This window comes from Somniosus microcephalus, chromosome 3, assembly GCF_052327205.1.
Source record: "Somniosus microcephalus isolate GS21.2 chromosome 3, FLI_Smic_1.0, whole genome shotgun sequence".
Lineage (NCBI taxonomy): Eukaryota > Metazoa > Chordata > Chondrichthyes > Squaliformes > Somniosidae > Somniosus > Somniosus microcephalus.
Window position 1 is genome coordinate 87,183,276 of NC_140989.1, and position 16,897 is coordinate 87,200,172.

Sequence of the window (16,897 nt, forward strand, 5' to 3'; positions counted from 1 at the left end):
CGGTCGCTTGTCATTTTAATTCACCACTCCACTCCCACTCAGACCTCACCGTCCTCGGCCTCTTGCATTGTTCCACGGAAGCTCAGCAGAAGCTCGAGGAACAGCACCTCATCTTTCAATTAGGCACTTTACAGCCTTCCGGACTCAACATAGAGTTCAACAATTTCAGATCATAACCTCGGCCCCTATCATATATATATTTACTAGCGGGGGAGCCCCGCGTTGCAGGGCTTTTTTGGGCCTGGTCGATGTGTGGGCTGGGAGCCTGGGACTGGAATTGGGCTGACGGCAGTTGGAGAAGCCTAGGCCCCGGGGCTGGGGTATTTTCCAGTGTTTTTTAACCTAAACATTTGTAGCTTTTAATACCTTCAAAGATGAAAGTTAAAGTACTTATAAAACATTTTTGGTAAATCTTTAAAAAAAAAAATAAGATACTAACCTCGATGAGCATATTTTTAGGTTGAGGCAATGGGGTTTTTAGCTTGAGGCAATGGCTGCCAGATCCCTGAGCTGAGAATGGTTAGTCCTGCCCACACACACACCGATTGGTCAACCATCAGGTGAGTGAACTGTAGGATTGGTCAATCATCACGGCACAGGATTGGTCGACCTTGACGTCAGTCAATGCTAATGAGTGGATAATGAGTGGAATTTTGAAGGTTTTTTGTATAATGTGCAAACAATTTTTGCCCCCTAATGATGAGCTTTCTTTTGATATAACATATGTGTAGGTACGCTCTATAACTTTTGATTGTATAGCCAGACAGACAGAGAGACATAGAGACATACTCTTATATATAGCTGGAGTGCCCGGTGGTGCCGAGGCTTTTTTGAGGGCATGTTGTTGCTGGAAGAGAGAGAGAGAGTGACTGGGGGGGGGGGGGGGGAAGAGAGAGAGCGACTGGGGGGGAAGAGAGAGAGAGAGCGACGGGGGGGAAGAGAGAGAGAGAGCGACGGGGGGGAAGAGAGAGAGAGAGCGACTGGGGGGGGAAAGAGAGAGAGAGCGCGACGGGGGGAAGAGAGAGAGAGAGCGACTGGGGGGGAAGAGAGAGAGAGAGCGACTGGGGGGGAAGAGAGAGAGAGAGCGACTGGGGGGGAAGAGAGAGAGCGACGGGGGGGAAGAGAGAGAGCGACTGGGGGGAAGAGAGAGAGCGACGGGGGGAAGAGAGAGAGCGACTGGGGGGGAAGAGAGAGAGCGACTGGGGGGGAAGAGAGAGAGAGAGCGACGGGGGGGAAGAGAGAGAGAGAGAGAGCGACTGGGGGGGGAAAAGAGAGAGCGCGACGGGGGGAAGAGAGAGAGAGAGCGACTGGGGGGGAAGAGAGAGAGAGAGCGACTGGGGGGGAAGAGAGAGAGCGACGGGGGGGAAGAGAGAGAGCGACTGGGGGGGAAGAGAGAGAGCGACGGGGGGAAGAGAGAGAGCGACTGGGGGGGAAGAGAGAGAGCGACTGGGGGGGAAGAGAGAGAGCGACTGGGGGGGAAGAGAGAGAGCGACTAGGGGGGAAGAGAGAGAGCGACTGGGGGGGGGGGGGAAGAGAGAGAGCGACTGGGGGGAAGAGAGAGAGCGACGGGGGGGAAGAGAGCGACTGGGGGGGAAGAGAGAGCGACTGGGGGGGAAGAGAGAGAGCGACTGGGGGGGAAGAGAGAGAGCGACTGGGGGGGAAGAGAGAGAGCGACTGGGGGGGAAGAGAGAGAGCGACTGGGGGGGAAGAGAGAGAGCGACTGGGGGGGAAGAGAGAGAGCGACTGGGGGGGAAGAGAGAGAGCGACTGGGGGGGAAGAGAGAGAGCGACTGGGGGGGAAGAGAGAGAGCGACTGGGGGGGAAGAGAGAGAGCGACTGGGGGGGGAAGAGAGAGAGCGACTGGGGGGGAAGAGAGAGAGCGACTGGGGGGGAAGAGAGAGAGCGACTGGGGGGGAAGAGAGAGAGCGACTGGGGGGGAAGAGAGAGAGCGACTGGGGGGGAAGAGAGAGAGCGACTGGGGGGGAAGAGAGAGAGCGACTGGGGGGGAAGAGAGAGAGCGACTGGGGGGGAAGAGAGAGAGCGACTGGGGGGGGGAAGAGAGAGAGCGACTGGGGGGGAAGAGAGAGAGCGACTGGGGGGGAAGAGAGAGAGCGACTGGGGGGGAAGAGAGAGAGCGACTGGGGGGGAAGAGAGAGAGCGACTGGGGGGGAAGAGAGAGAGCGACTGGGGGGGAAGAGAGAGAGCGACTGGGGGGGAAGAGAGAGAGCGACTGGGGGGGAAGAGAGAGAGCGACTGGGGGGGAAGAGAGAGAGCGACTGGGGGGGAAGAGAGAGAGCGACTGGGGGGGAAGAGAGAGAGCGACTGGGGGGGAAGAGAGAGAGCGACTGGGGGGGAAGAGAGAGAGCGACTGGGGGGGAAGAGAGAGAGCGACTGGGGGGAAGAGAGAGAGCGACTGGGGGGAAGAGAGAGAGCGACTGGGGGGGAAGAGAGAGAGCGACTGGGGGGAAGAGAGAGAGCGACTGGGGGGAAGAGAGAGAGCGACTGGGGGGGAAGAGAGAGAGCGACTGGGGGGGGGAGAGAGAGAGCGACTGGGGGGGGGAGAGAGAGAGCGACTGGGGGGGGAGAGAGAGAGCGACTGGGGGGGAAGAGAGAGCGACTGGGGGGCAAGAGAGAGAGCGACTGGGGGGGAAGAGAGAGAGCGACTGGGGGGGAAGAGAGAGCGCGACTGGGGGGGGAAGAGAGAGCGCGACTGGGGGGGAAGAGAGAGCGCGACTGGGGGGGAAGAGAGAGAGCGACGGGGGGGAAGAGAGAGAGCGACGGGGGGAAGAGAGAGAGCGACGGGGGGAAGAGAGAGAGCGACGGGGGGGAAGAGAGAGAGCGACGGGGGGGAAGAGAGCGACGGGGGGGAAGAGAGAGCGACGGGGGGGAAGAGAGAGAGCGACGGGGGGGGAAGAGAGAGAGCGACGGGGGGGGAAGAGAGAGAGCGACGGGGGGGAAGAGAGAGAGCGACGGGGGGGGAAGAGAGAGAGCGACGGGGGGGAAGAGAGAGAGCGACGGGGGGGAAGAGAGAGAGCGACGGGGGGGAAGAGAGAGAGCGACGGGGGGGAAGAGAGAGAGCGACGGGGGGGAAGAGAGAGAGCGACGGGGGGGAAGAGAGAGAGCGACGGGGGGGAAGAGAGAGAGCGACGGGGGGGAAGAGAGAGAGCGACGGGGGGAAGAGAGAGAGCGACGGGGGGAAGAGAGAGAGCGACGGGGGGAAGAGAGAGAGCGACGGGGGGAAGAGAGAGAGCGACGGGGGGGAAGAGAGAGAGCGACGGGGGGGAAGAGAGAGAGCGACGGGGGGGAAGAGAGAGAGCGACGGGGGGGAAGAGAGAGAGCGACGGGGGGGAAGAGAGAGAGCGACGGGGGGGAAGAGAGAGAGCGACGGGGGGGAAGAGAGAGAGCGACGGGGGGGAAGAGAGAGAGCGACGGGGGGGAAGAGAGAGAGCGACGGGGGGGAAGAGAGAGAGCGACGGGGGGGAAGAGAGAGAGCGACGGGGGGGAAGAGAGAGAGCGACGGGGGGGAAGAGAGAGAGCGACGGGGGGGAAGAGAGAGAGCGACGGGGGGGAAGAGAGAGAGCGACGGGGGGGAAGAGAGAGAGCGACGGGGGGGAAGAGAGAGAGCGACGGGGGGGAAGAGAGAGCGACGGGGGGGAAGAGAGAGCGACGGGGGGGAAGAGAGAGCGACGGGGGGGAAGAGAGAGAGCGACGGGGGGGAAGAGAGCGAGCGACGGGGGGGAAGAGAGAGAGCGACGGGGGGGAAGAGAGAGAGCGACGGGGGGGAAGAGAGAGAGCGACGGGGGGGAAGAGAGAGAGCGACGGGGGGGAAGAGAGAGAGCGACGGGGGGGAAGAGAGAGAGCGACGGGGGGGAAGAGAGAGAGCGACGGGGGGGAAGAGAGAGAGCGACGGGGGGGAAGAGAGAGAGCGACGGGGGGGAAGAGAGAGAGCGACGGGGGGGGAAGAGAGAGAGCGACGGGGGGGAAGAGAGAGAGCGACGGGGGGGAAGAGAGAGAGCGACGGGGGGGAAGAGAGAGAGCGACGGGGGGGAAGAGAGAGAGCGACGGGGGGGAAGAGAGAGAGCGACGGGGGGGAAGAGAGAGAGCGACGGGGGGGAAGAGAGAGAGCGACGGGGGGGAAGAGAGAGAGCGACGGGGGGGAAGAGAGAGAGCGACGGGGGGGGAAGAGAGAGAGCGACGGGGGGGGAAGAGAGAGAGCGACGGGGGGGGAAGAGAGAGAGCGACGGGGGGGAAGAGAGAGACGGGGGGAGAAGAGAGAGAGAGAGAGAGGGAAGGAGAGAGGGAAGGAAAGAGAGAGAGGGAAGGAGAGCGAGAGGGAAGGAGAGAGCGAGAGGGAAGGAGAGAGAGAGAGGGAAGGAGAGAGAGAGAGAGGGAAGGAGAGAGAGAGAGAGGGAAGGAGAGAGAGAGAGAGGGAAGGAGAGAGAGAGAGAGGGAAGGAGAGAGAGAGAGAGGGAAGGAGAGAGAGAGAGAGGGAAGGAGAGAGAGAGAGAGAGAGAGGGAAGGAGAGAGAGAGAGGGAAGGAGAGAGAGAGAGGGAAGGAGAGAGAGAGAGGGAAGGAGAGAGCGAGAGGGAAGGAGAGAGCGAGAGGGAAGGAGAGAGCGAGAGAGGGAAGGAGAGCGAGAGAGGGAAGGAGAGCGAGAGAGGAAGGAGAGAGAGAGAGGGAAGTAGAGAGGGAAGGAGGGAGAGAGGGAAGGAGAGAGAGAGGGAAGGAGAGAGAGAGGGAAGGAGAGAGAGAGGGAAGGCTAAGGAGGGAGAGAGGGAATGAGAGAGAGAGCGAGGGAGACAGAGGGAGGGAGAGAGAGAGACAAAGAGGGAAGGAGAAAAAGGGGAAAGTGGTGGGGGAGAAAGGGGTGGGGAGCAAGGGGGTGGGGAGCAAGGGGGGTGAGCAAGGGGTGGGGGAGAAACGGGGGTGGGGGGAGAAACGGGGGGTGGGGGAGAACGGGGGGTGGGGAGAAACGGGGGGTGGGGGAGAAACGGGGGGTGGGGGAGAAACGGGGGGTGGGGGAGAAACGGGGGTGGGGGAGAAACGGGGGGTGGGGGAGAAACGGGGGGTGGGTGAGAAACGGGGGGTGGGTGAGAAACGGGTGGGTGGGTGAGAACGGGGGTGGTGAGAAACGGGGGGTGGGTGAGAAACGGGGGGTGGGTGAGAAACGGGGGGTGGGTGAGAAACGGGGGGTGGGTGAGAAACGGGTGGGTGGGTGAGAAACGGGTGGGTGGGTGAGAAACGGGTGGGTGGGTGAGAAACGGGGGGTGGGTGAGAAACGGGGGGTGGGTGAGAAACGGGGGGTGGGTGAGAAACGGGGGGTGGGTGAGAAACGGGGGGTGGGTGAGAAACGGGGGGTGGGTGAGAAACGGGGGGTGGGTGAGAAACGGGTGGGTGGGTGGGGGGAGAAAGGGGTGGGTGGGTGGGGGAGAAAGGGGTGGGTGGGGGAGAAAGGGGTGGGTGGGGGGAAGGGGGTGTGGGGGAGGGGAGGTGGGAGGGGGTGTGGGTGGGGGGTGTGTGGGGTGGGAAGGGGTGTGGGGGGGAAGGGGGTGTGGGGGGAAGGGGTGTGGGGGGGGGAAGGGGGTGTGGGGGGGAAGGGGGTGTGGGGGGGGAGGGGGTGTGGGGGGGGGAAGGGGGTGTGGGGGGGGAAGGGGGTGTGGGGGGGGGAAGGGGGTGTGGGGGGGGGAAGGGGTGTGGGGGGGGGAAGGGGGTGTGGGGGGGGGGAAGGGGGTGTGGGGGGGAAGGGGGTGTGAGGGGGGGGTGGGGGGAAGGGGGTGGAGGGGGAAGGGGGTGGGGGGGAAGGGGGTGTGGGGGGGAAGGGGGTGTGGGGGGGAAGGGGGTGTGGGGGGGGAAAGGGGGTGTGGGGGAAAGGGGGGTGTGGGGGGAAAGGGGGGTGTGGGGGAAAAGGGGTGTGGGGGGAAAAGGGGTGTGGGGGGAAAGGGGTGTGGGGGGAGGGGGGTGTGGGGGGGAGGGGGTGTGGGGGGGAAGGGGGTGTGGGGGGGAGGGGTGTGGGGGGGAAGGGTGGGAAGGGGGTGTGGGGGGAAGGGTGGGAAGGGGGTGTGGGGGGAAGGGGGTCGGGGGAAGGGGGCTGGGGGAAGGGTGGGAAGGGGGTAGGGGGAAGGGGGGCTGGGGGGAAGGGTGGGAAGGGGGTAGGGGGGAAGGGGGGTTGGGGGAAGGGGGGGTGGGGGTGAAGGGTGGAAAGGGAGGGGGAGAGGGAGGGGAGGGGGAAGAGAGAGGGGGGGAGAGAGGGGGGGGAGAGAGAGGGGGGGAGAGGGAGGGGGGGAGAGGGGGGGGAGAGGGAGGGGGGGAGAGGGAGGGGGGGAGAGGGAGGGGGGGGGGAGAGGGAGGGGGGGAGGAGAGGGAGGGGGAGGAGAGGGAGGGGAGGGGGAGGAGAGGGAGGGGAGGGGGAGGGGAGCGGGAGGAGAGGGAGGGGGGGAAGGGGGGGTTGGGGGGAAGGGGGTGTGGGGACAGAGGGGGGAAAGGGAGTGGGGGGGAAAGGGGGGGTTGGGGGTGTGGGGGAAGGAGGGGTGAAAGGGAGGGGGGAAGGGGGGGAAGGGAGGGGGGAGCCTGCAGACCCTCTCCCAGTGTTGGTCCCTGTCTGGGCCAGAAGCCTGGGACTGGAGTTGCGCTGCTGGCCACTGGAGAAGCCTAGGCCTCGGGCCCCTGCACTGACATGGCAAGGGGTGGGGGAGCAAGGGGTGGGGAAACATGAAACTTAAAGTACTTATAAAACATTTTTGGTAAATCTTTCTATAACATACACTTTACAACCTCACCAATCTTTTTATTATAAAAGGGGTCCTCACCTCTCAGTGTGTTGTATCACAAACAATGGCCGCCGCTTGCTTTTCAGTTGGAAAGATTAGGCCCCACCCACGCAGTCGATTGTCTGTCTCGGTCACCAGGACCCGATTGGGAGCACAGAAGCCCCACCCACTCTATGTTCCTGTACTAAGATGGCCGCGCATGCACTCTGTTACACACTGAATCAAAATGGCGTCGCACTGAAACTTTTCGCCCTCCTTGACAAAGATGGCTGCCGTTAACCTGGGCTGTCAGCAGAAGAAATTTCCTCAGCTGCAAACACTGGATCTTCAGATTATTATTCGGGGCTTGAGACCTACCCTAGTTGCTTATGAAGCCTCCCCACCTACTGACCCCGGGAATGGAGCTGAGGCAGCACACCCTCTCCCCTCTGCCAGTGTTTGGCTCTGTCTAGGCTGGGTGCCTGGGACTAGAGTTGTGCTGCTGGCAGTTGGAGAAGCCTAGGCCCCGGGCCTGGAAAAACGGTGAAAGGTAGGAAAATTATAGAGGTTAGAGAAAAGATTTACAAATTAATTAACTTTTTTTAAAAACAATTTGTGTTTTAAAAGCAACTTTTTTTTTTGCTGGAAATGTAGATTTGAAAAGAAACACGCAGAAAGCGGGAAAAAGAAATGAAAAGTTTGAAATCAAGATGGCGGCGACTCACCTCGGTTCAGAACGATAAGGCCCATCCACACACGCACTTATCCCGCACTTCAGGAAGTGGATCTGCAATGCTAGCTGATGGCGCTGTGGAAATTACTCCGTTTATATGATGGGATAGTTTCAACGGTATTGAGCCCACATTTAAACAACACATGGGTAGTGGTTTTAAATTCTTGGTTGGTAATTTTTTTTCCAGGAGTCGCAACCACCCCAGAGGAAGATCCATTCAAGCTCGCATCTGTTCTGTGTATAGCTGTTGATTTAGTATAGTTATTACAGTATAGTATAAAGGAGCGCCTTAATGGAGCAGGGGATGGTCCATACAAGCTAGCATTTATTCTGTGTACAGCTGCATTGTCAGTATAGTTACTACAGTATGGTACGGTATAGCATAGTAGTAGAAAAAGTTGGACGGGTTGAATGCTCCAAAGTGCCCTAGAGGTTTTCTGGATATCTGATGTCAGTGGGAGTTACTAGTACATAGCATAGTTAGTATTTTCAGTTTTGTGTTAGTGTTCGTCTGGTTTTAGTGGTAATGGAAGGGCCTAAAATTCCTTTTTTATTGAAAAATGGGAGAACACTTATTTCTCTCCATAACTAACAACCTGCTAATGAAATCACAAGAACATTCAGATGATTTCTTGCATTGTGATTTCACTACAGTTTCACTAACTGTGGAGAAAAACAGATTCCCAAATTTTTCTATTAAAACAAATTTCACCCCAGTGGGTTATGCATCTGAGCTGCCTGATTTCAGTGGTGGGCTTTTGTCTTCATGCCTATCTTCAGCATCTATTCCCATGGCTATCTCATAGGTCTAAGTTTGTTTAAGCCGCTTATCTCTTGTCCTATGAGGCAGAGCGATTCAAGATAGCAGAGAGAGGTTTAGAGGGGAAAGGTTTAGGGAGGGAATTGCAAAGCTAAAGCCACGGCCGCCATTGGTGGGGCAGAAGAAGCAGGCGATGCACAAGAGGCCAGAGTTGGAGGAACGCAGAGTTGGAGGAAGGTTGCAAACGCTGGAGGAGGTTATAGAGTTAGGGAGGGGCGAGGCCATGGAGTATGAGAATTTTAAAATCGAGGCATTGTTGGACCGGCAGACAATGTAGGTGATAGGTGATCAGAACTTGGTGTGAGTTAGGATACAGGCAGCAGATCTTTGGATGAGTGCAAGTTTATGGAGGGTGGAAGATGGGAGGCCGGCTAAGGGACCATTGGAATAGTGGAGTCTGGAGGTAACAAAAGCATAGTTGAGGGTTTCAGCAACAGAAGGGCTGTAGCAGGGTTGTCGATGGGTGATATTATGGAGGTGGAAGTAGGTGCTCTTTGTGATGGAAAGAATGTGGGGATCGGAAGCTCAGCTCAGAGTCAAATAGGATGCCAAGGTTGCGAACAGTCTGGTTCAGCCTGAGACAGTGGCCAGGGAGGGGACTGGAATTGGTGGCTAGGAAACGGTTCTTATGACGGGAGCCGAAGACAATGACTTCGGTCTTCCCAATGTTTAATTCGAGGAAATTTTGTCTCATGCAGGAATGGATGTCGGACAAGCAGTCTGACAACACAGGCAGTGGAGGGGTAGAGAGGTGGTGTTGAGGTAGAGCTGGGTGTCGTCAGCATACATGTGGAACCTGACTTTGTGTCTTTGGATGATGTCGCTGAGGGGTGATGTAGATGAGAAATATGAGGGGCCAAGGATAGATCCTTGGGGGCTCCAAAGGTAATGGTGCGGAGCAGGAAGATATGCCACTGCAGCAGATTCTCTGGCTACAGCTGTATAGGTAAGAGTACAACCAGATGTGGGCAGTCCCACTCAGTGCACAATTAGGGTTTTCACTCTGTTAAAGAATTGATTTCCAATTTACTTTGAAGTAAGCAAACTTATGGAACTCTCCAATGCCCTATTCCTGAACTATTTTAGTAAGTGTCAGCCATCCTCTGCATACTTACTTTCTCAGTGCAAACATAATTACAATGGAGCCTTTTATGTACTCTGAAGCTGTGTAAAGACTATTGAATCTGAATCTTGTTTGCAATCTGATCTCTGTAGTTTAAGAAATCCAGACAGAAAGTTCAAATTCTTAATACTGTAGTCCTTTACTGTGAAACTCCAGGTATTAATGTCAAGTTATGAATAAGCAGAAGTGCCATCAAACATCTGTATTTGTCAGAACTACAAATATCTGCAATATTTAAGGTTCATAAATTGAGATCATTCCAAAACGTATTCATTTATCATACTAGGTCCTCTCTATAATGCTATAGGAAACATTATATGGTATACTGTGGCATATCAGAGGCCTTATTATGAAGGTTACTGTGTGTAGACACTGAAATTTGCCATCCAAACTATGACAAAAATGTTTTTCCATTTTCGCCGCAGTAGCAACAACTACTCCCTGGTAAAACCTTTTGGTTGCAGGAAGTGATCGATTTCTTTTGGAGGAGAAGATTTGGATAATCAGGATAGATCAACAGAATTATCACCAATTGATCGTCAGAAGTAATAAGACTAATCAGAGGTTGCCTCAGTACCAATTATTAATACTTATTGATAATAACCTTGTTTCCTCAGTGAACCATGATTCCAGTCATGTTTCCTTATGGCATTTGAGGTAAAGAATATTACTTCACAACTTTTTTCTTATCCACTGGGTTAGACTTCCTGCCTACCATCAAGTGCACCTTTACATATCCTAAAGGGGATTCAGCCAGTGACGCTTGATCTGTAACATTCTTCTAAAATCATGCTAAAAAACTGCAAAGATGTAATGGAATGCACCAGATTCTGAAAATTGTATTCATTTCTTCCAGGTTTTCTCCTGTTTTTGTTCGTCATTGTTCGCTTCCGCACAACATCATTCAACCAGGATGGAGGGACAGATGAGGCTGTCACCATGAGTGCCACCAATACTACTCAGTGACTGGCTGGCAGGAGGCATATTTTATAGGCCAAGACAGGTGATGTTAATTTCTCAAATCCTCCCGTGAAATCTACCATTAGCAGCTTGACACAACGGGGTAGATTTTCCCGAACCTGTCGGGAAGAAGGCGGGACTTCCCCTTTCGGGTTTTTGACCCGCCTACTTCGATGTCCAGCCAATCTGCGCGATTTATCCCTTGATTGACCTTGTTGAGCCCGCCCAGTGGGCTCAGCAGGCCAATTAAGGGCCACCCGGCAACAGGTGATGTCACAGACTGCAATTTCATCTGTCAAGAGTTCTTGACAGATGAAATATTAGCGTTCCACAGCTGTTTGAAGCTGTGAAACACTGACAGTCTGAGTTCTGACATGAGTCCTTCTGCACAGACTCAGTTAGAACTCTCACCAGCACTCAAAGCTGAAGGCTGTCACTTTTCACAGATCGCAGCCGTTCAGCTTTCAGTTCCGGCTGAGTGATGCGCTCCCGACGGCTACAGGAAGAAAGGCTGTTGAGATAAGTACAGGTAAGTAAAAGTGCTTTACACACTTTAGACACACCAAACACACTTACCTTTACACTCATGCACCCATCACTCACCTGAGCACCGACATCGCGACCCCTCCAACTCCTTCAACCTGACGGCCCGCCTGCTCTAACCTGGCGTGGTTTGGAGCCGTCGGGAAACCCACACGAAACCTCTCAAAATAGGGATTAGGCTAAAAACTGCCTGTTAACTACCTGTTAACAGGCAGTTAATTGGCGCTAATCCCTTCCCGCCTGGTTTCGGCGGGTCCCAGTGCGGGGCGGGTACCCGCCGCCCCTGAAACTTACGTGGGGCGGGGTTTTGGGTGGGATGGTGTCGGGACCCCCAAATTTGGGATTTCCCCCTCCCACACGCCTGAAACCCCGCCCGCCTGACGGCTCCATGAAAATCTAGCCCAACATCACAGATTTGCTGTCAGGCAGCCCTCTGAAGCTCTAGATACAAGTGTTTGTGTACGCTGGACTATCAAAATTCTTGCAGGATTTCACACAGACAAATGAAAAGCCTTGTGGAAAAACGCACATAAACTAAATATGTTATGGAGAATCAAATTGCATTCATTTTCTGCAGAGTCAAATCAAGTTTAAAAAATAAATAAACATTAGATAGAACCTATGTTATTGTGGTTCAAATGTCCTACTTACCTCTCTCACAGGATCTGCCAAGAAATCCAGTTCCAGAACAGTCGCAAATGTATCTGTTCCAGCCTTCTCTACAAATACCACTGTTTCGACATGGATCACTAAGGCACTGCTTTGGAAGCTCCTTGGCACATGAAGGCTTCACTCCAGCCACATTTTGTATTTCAGCCATTTTCCGTATGTCTTTACTTTGACCATCAATGAACAAGTCTCTGATACATCCTACATATCCATAATTAAGAAGAGCTGTCCATACTTCTGTTGGGAAAATAAGAGCTGCCTTGTTCTCAGGTAGTCCACCCAGATACAAGTCATCGTCCAGATCCAGAATTTCACTCTCCCCATGTGCCATGTATGGTGAACGCTTGCTGTTTATCGATATTGTACCTGAAGAAAAAAGAAAACATTTCTTGAAATTAAGGTTTTCTTTTAATATCTTCTCATTTATGAACGGATTATGTGGCCACTCATTCCAGTTGAGATACATTTTTTGCTCAAGATCAAGGTTAACTCATTCAGTCCACATTTCTGCAATGCAGCTATGTGCTACATCCCACACCCCCTTTACCCAGTTGAAACAACATCATCCAGTATCTTCTCAGGAATAGGAACTGCAATGATAGCTTGAGGGAATTAATATGCTGGAGAAGCCTTGAAAAAATATTTTTATAATATGCACTTAATATGTAGTCTTCTTCCTGGAGTGATAAATTACACCATCCCAGGAATCAGTCTGGTGAACCTTTGTTGCACTCCCTCTATGGCAAGTATATCCTTCCTTAGGTAAGGAGATCAAAACTGTACTCAATACTCCAGGTGTGGTTTCACCAGGGCCCTACATAATTGCAGTAAGATGTCTTTACTCTTATGCTCAAATCCTCTTGTAATAAAGGCCAACATACCATTTGCTTTTCTAATTGCTTGCTGTACCTGCATGTTAACTTTCAGTGATTCGTGTACAAGGACAACCAGGTACCTCTGAACACCAACATTTCCCTATTTCTCACCATTTAAAAAATACTCTGCTTTTCTATTTTTCCTATCAAAGTGGATAACTTCACATTTCTCCACATTATATGAAGATGCACGCTGTTACCTGTAGGTGGCTACTGACGTGCCAGGGTTTCACTGGTACTAAAATCTAGACAAACCTTCAATGTTATTTACAGCCACAGGTTCAGGACGAGTTGCATCAGCCTACTCGAGTTGTACATTATCAATGTCCCAACTCAAATCATATGTCAGTATTCCAATAACCAGCAACATTTCCTGAATACGTTTTACAACTCAATGCCTCACCACCCCGGCATTCAGTTTTCATTCTGTCACCCAGGTAAAAAGTCTCCCTTTGAACCTAATCATTTTTTGGTACCGAATTAGACAGTAGCAGAACAAAAAAAAACCTGCCTTTGTAAAGGAGCAATTCAAACTCTAAGAATATGGTCACCTGTGATGTCTAATAGTCATTGGTATATTTTTTAATAGTTTAACAGTTCCAACACTTGTGACCAGTTATAAGATTTTTTTTTCACCAGTGCGAGACATGGGTCTCAGGTTACAAAAAACTGTATCTGATCTACTCTATTTAAAACAAAAGTGTGCTAGCACTCAAATGTGCTGTGAAAGAGTGGCAGAATCTAGATTTGCACCTGCAATTTCCACAGTAGCTTCCTGGTTGTGTAATCAGTGGGATTGAGCTAGGTAAGTCACCGTGGAAAGAAGGGTTGGATGAGAGATATAGGGTTACCCTGACTCATTCTCGCATACCTTCTTGGCATTGACTACAGAACAGCACAGTAGAGGCCTGGCTTCAGGTCATTTTCTCAGCTGAGCAATGTCCTAAAGGGAAGGGATGAAACTAAATTGCTAATACATACAGAACCTGCAAATCAGCAGCTGTATGTTCTGTTGTTATATAGCTTGTGTAATGGGAAGAGATTTTTTGTAATCTTTCTTTTTTAAAATGAAGTATAATAGGAGTTGTTAGTGGGTGTAATAGTTTTTTTTTAAATTCCTTCTAGGATGTTTGCCCATCAGGAATTGCCCTGAAAAGGTGGTGGGCCTTCTTTTTGAAACATTGGTAGTGGTTTCATGTAACTGAGTGGCTGGTAGCCTACTTCAGAAGGCAATTAAGAGTCAACCACATTGGTGTAGGACTGGAGTCAGATATAGGCCAGACCAGTTAAGGTGGCAGATTTTCTTCCCTAAAAGACAATAGTGAACCAGTTAGGTTTTTAGAACAATCCAACAGCTTTATGGTCACTTTTAAAGCTTTTTACTGCCAGATTTCTTTAAACTGAATTCTAATTCTCAAACTACCATAGAGGGATTTGAGCTCATGTTCTCTGGTTTACTAGTCCAGTAACATAACCACTACACTGTTGTACCCCAATTTTTATGAGTGTATACTTCATAATTCTCTTATGTATTATAAAGCAAAATATTAACAGCTCATAGTAATAGTAAATGGAACAAAGTTATGTGTCAAGACCCCAAAAGGGGAAAAAAACTCCCCAGATAATATATTAAATGGAAGTGTAGATGCTTATTATGCTATTAAAACAGTTCAATAACTTAACAGTGTAATCGTCACAGGTTTTTATTTTACATTTACTTTAAGACTAAGGGCTAGAAATTGGGTTGCTTTGCGCCTCTTGTTAGTGCCCCTGGCTGGCGCTAATGGAGCGCAAATGCCCTAGCACCCAGGCATCGGGGAACCCTGCCAGGGTAAGTGAGGCATGCTGTGGATCTGTTGTAATGTTTGTGTATAGATGACAGCTACAGAAGTGGTGTGAAGGATCCAATGGGACACTGGTGAGTATCAGAGGTAAGGAAATGTTGGGAAAGTCATTTTTAATGTGTTTAGATTTTTGTGTAGGTGACAAGCTTTGAAGTGTTAGTGTGGCCTCACCTCATTGGGAGAAGTGACAGATTGCTTCTGTGCCCTCACCTGCAGCTGCCATCTGTTTTATCCTAAGGAGAGAGTCATTGGAGAGCCTGGGTGCAAGGGCTCACCTTTGTAGAGTGAGTGTCAGTGTTTCACAGCACCTCAATGCTGTCAAACACTGTCAAATCATCTGTCAAAAATAAATGGTTCATGTCCCTTTAAGAAAACCGGCAGATGAAGCATCATCAACTGACGTCATCTGACACCGGCTTTCCCTTAATTGGCCAGCAAGCCCGCAGGGCGGGCTTAACAAGGCCAATCAGGGGAAAATAGTGTCTGTGGGTCGGACGTTGCTGGGGGTGGGTCTAGAACCCAGAAGGCAACAGTCCCGCCCCCAACTCATCTCGGCAGGTAAAATCCAGCCTTTTGTGTTCTCCTCACAGCTTACTGTCCCACCTAGCTTTGTATCATCAGCAAACTTGGATACATTACCTCGGTCCCTTCATCTAGGTCATTAATATAGATTGTAAATAGCTGAGGCCCAAGCACTGATCCTTGAGGCTCCCCACTAGTTATAGCCTGCCAACCTGAAAAAGATCTGTTTATCCCTACTCTCTGTTTTCTGTCCATCAACCAATCCTCTATCCATGCTACTATATTATCCCCAACCCCATGAGCCCTAATCTTGTGTAATAACCTTTTATGTGGCACCTTATTGAATGCCTTTTGGAAATCCCAATATATTACATCCACTGGTTCCCCTTTATCTACTCTGCTAGTTACATCCTCAAAAAACTCTGATAAATTTGTCAAACACGATTTCCCTTTCATAAATCGATGTTGACTCTGCCTAATCATGTTATAATTTTCTAAGTGCCCTGATACCACTTCCTTAACAATGGATCCCAGCATTTTCCCGAAGACTTGGGGTGCTACTACTGATTTTTCAGGGCAGGGGTGCTAACTTTTCCCAGCGAGGTTAGAACCCCAAAATGGGCTACACCCAATTTTTTCCCCCAACACTTTTATCCACAGATATAAAAATCCCCATTGGTGTTCTTTAGATATTTTCAGTGCTATTTGTTTTTAATAAACAACTTTATTGAATGTTTTGGCCAAATTGGATGGTTTTCAAACCAGGATGTGATTATTGTTGTTGCTGGAGATAACTAATTGAGCTCTGAAGAGAAATTGGCATATTGGTATAATTTGTAGAGATTTATAGCTGCATTATCTACCATGTGTGCACACTTGCCTGCCATTATTGTGGCAGATATCAATAAAGTATTGTTGTTGCTACTGGAAACAGGCTGAGTGAATCCAGTAGCAATGCAAAATCTGTAGCTGGCAAGTGGGACAACTGTGACTTTGATGAAGAACTAAACCTCATTTGTGAAGTTATTTGATTAATGAAACTGCATATGTCGCTCAGTTGATTATTTTTATGATTAGGGCACTCCGTATCTATCCTCTATTCTGTTTTTGCTAAGAAATGTGGGTAAGTGAGATCATTGAGGACTGAAAGTCACTCTGCAAAATCTGCTCGATATGACATAATTCTCAGTAAGGTAATTAAACTGGTCTACGGACTGACAGCATGTGCAAATACAAAATATATAAACACATTAATTTTAGTAACTGCAAAATGGTTTCATAATCCTAATTATTTTGATATGGATTATTTTATTCATTTTATGTCACTTTGGAAAGTAGGTTTCACAAGAGAATTCTCAAGTTTTAAACATAGTAGGTGGATTAAAAATGTATCATTAACTTCATGGTTATTCTCCAGTGGCCACAGATGTTGTCTCCAATGCAATTAAGGAGTGTACTATGTTACTTCCATTCCTTAGTGTTAATCCTCCCTATCATCATGTCTATAAATAGGCAGTTCAGCAGCTTTCCTGAAGAGTTGATATTTGCTGAGATCACACAGAAAATATTCTGGGCTCAATTTTTCTTTCTCAAATGTGAAAAACAAAAACAATCTCTGTCCTTACAATCTCAGGACAAGGCATCTACTGCTGCAGCTATATTGAAGCATTTTCACTCTGAGTCTCTTGCCAATAGAATACTCTTTATCTTTAGTTTGAATATTGTACAAATTATACAAGCAGATCATACTAACTAAAAGCAAATCGCCTTGATGCATGAAAAAACATTGCTGAAATCAACCGCACACAAAAAGTACTGACAAAAGCAGATTCATATCCTTTAGACCAATAATCAAAGCATTGGTTGACACATATTAATATTTTTGAAGTGTTCAGAAAGCCCTCGATAACTGAAGGAGTAACTGAACGTTACTGTTTACTTGCCCCCTACAACTATGCTTCCCATGTGCAATTGGAAAAAACATGACTCCATTCTGGGTGGAACTGCACGACCTATTCATTAGAATATCAAAATGAAATACTAATTTTTAACTCTATAGAAC

General features: G+C 50.8%; 1 protein-coding gene across 13 annotated transcripts in view; it reads right to left on the bottom strand.

The window, feature by feature from the left end:
• nrxn1a (neurexin 1a) overlaps positions 1 to 16,897 on the bottom strand; it is a 2,435,560-nt gene that overhangs the window by 1,330,666 nt on the left and 1,087,997 nt on the right. For all 13 annotated transcript variants that reach the window (XM_085981317.1, XM_085981316.1, XM_085981310.1 and 10 more), the window contains one exon: positions 11,577 to 11,960. In XM_085981317.1, coding sequence (XP_085837443.1) covers positions 11,577 to 11,960 — 384 coding nt within the window. The remainder of the gene's footprint in view (positions 1 to 11,576; positions 11,961 to 16,897) is intronic.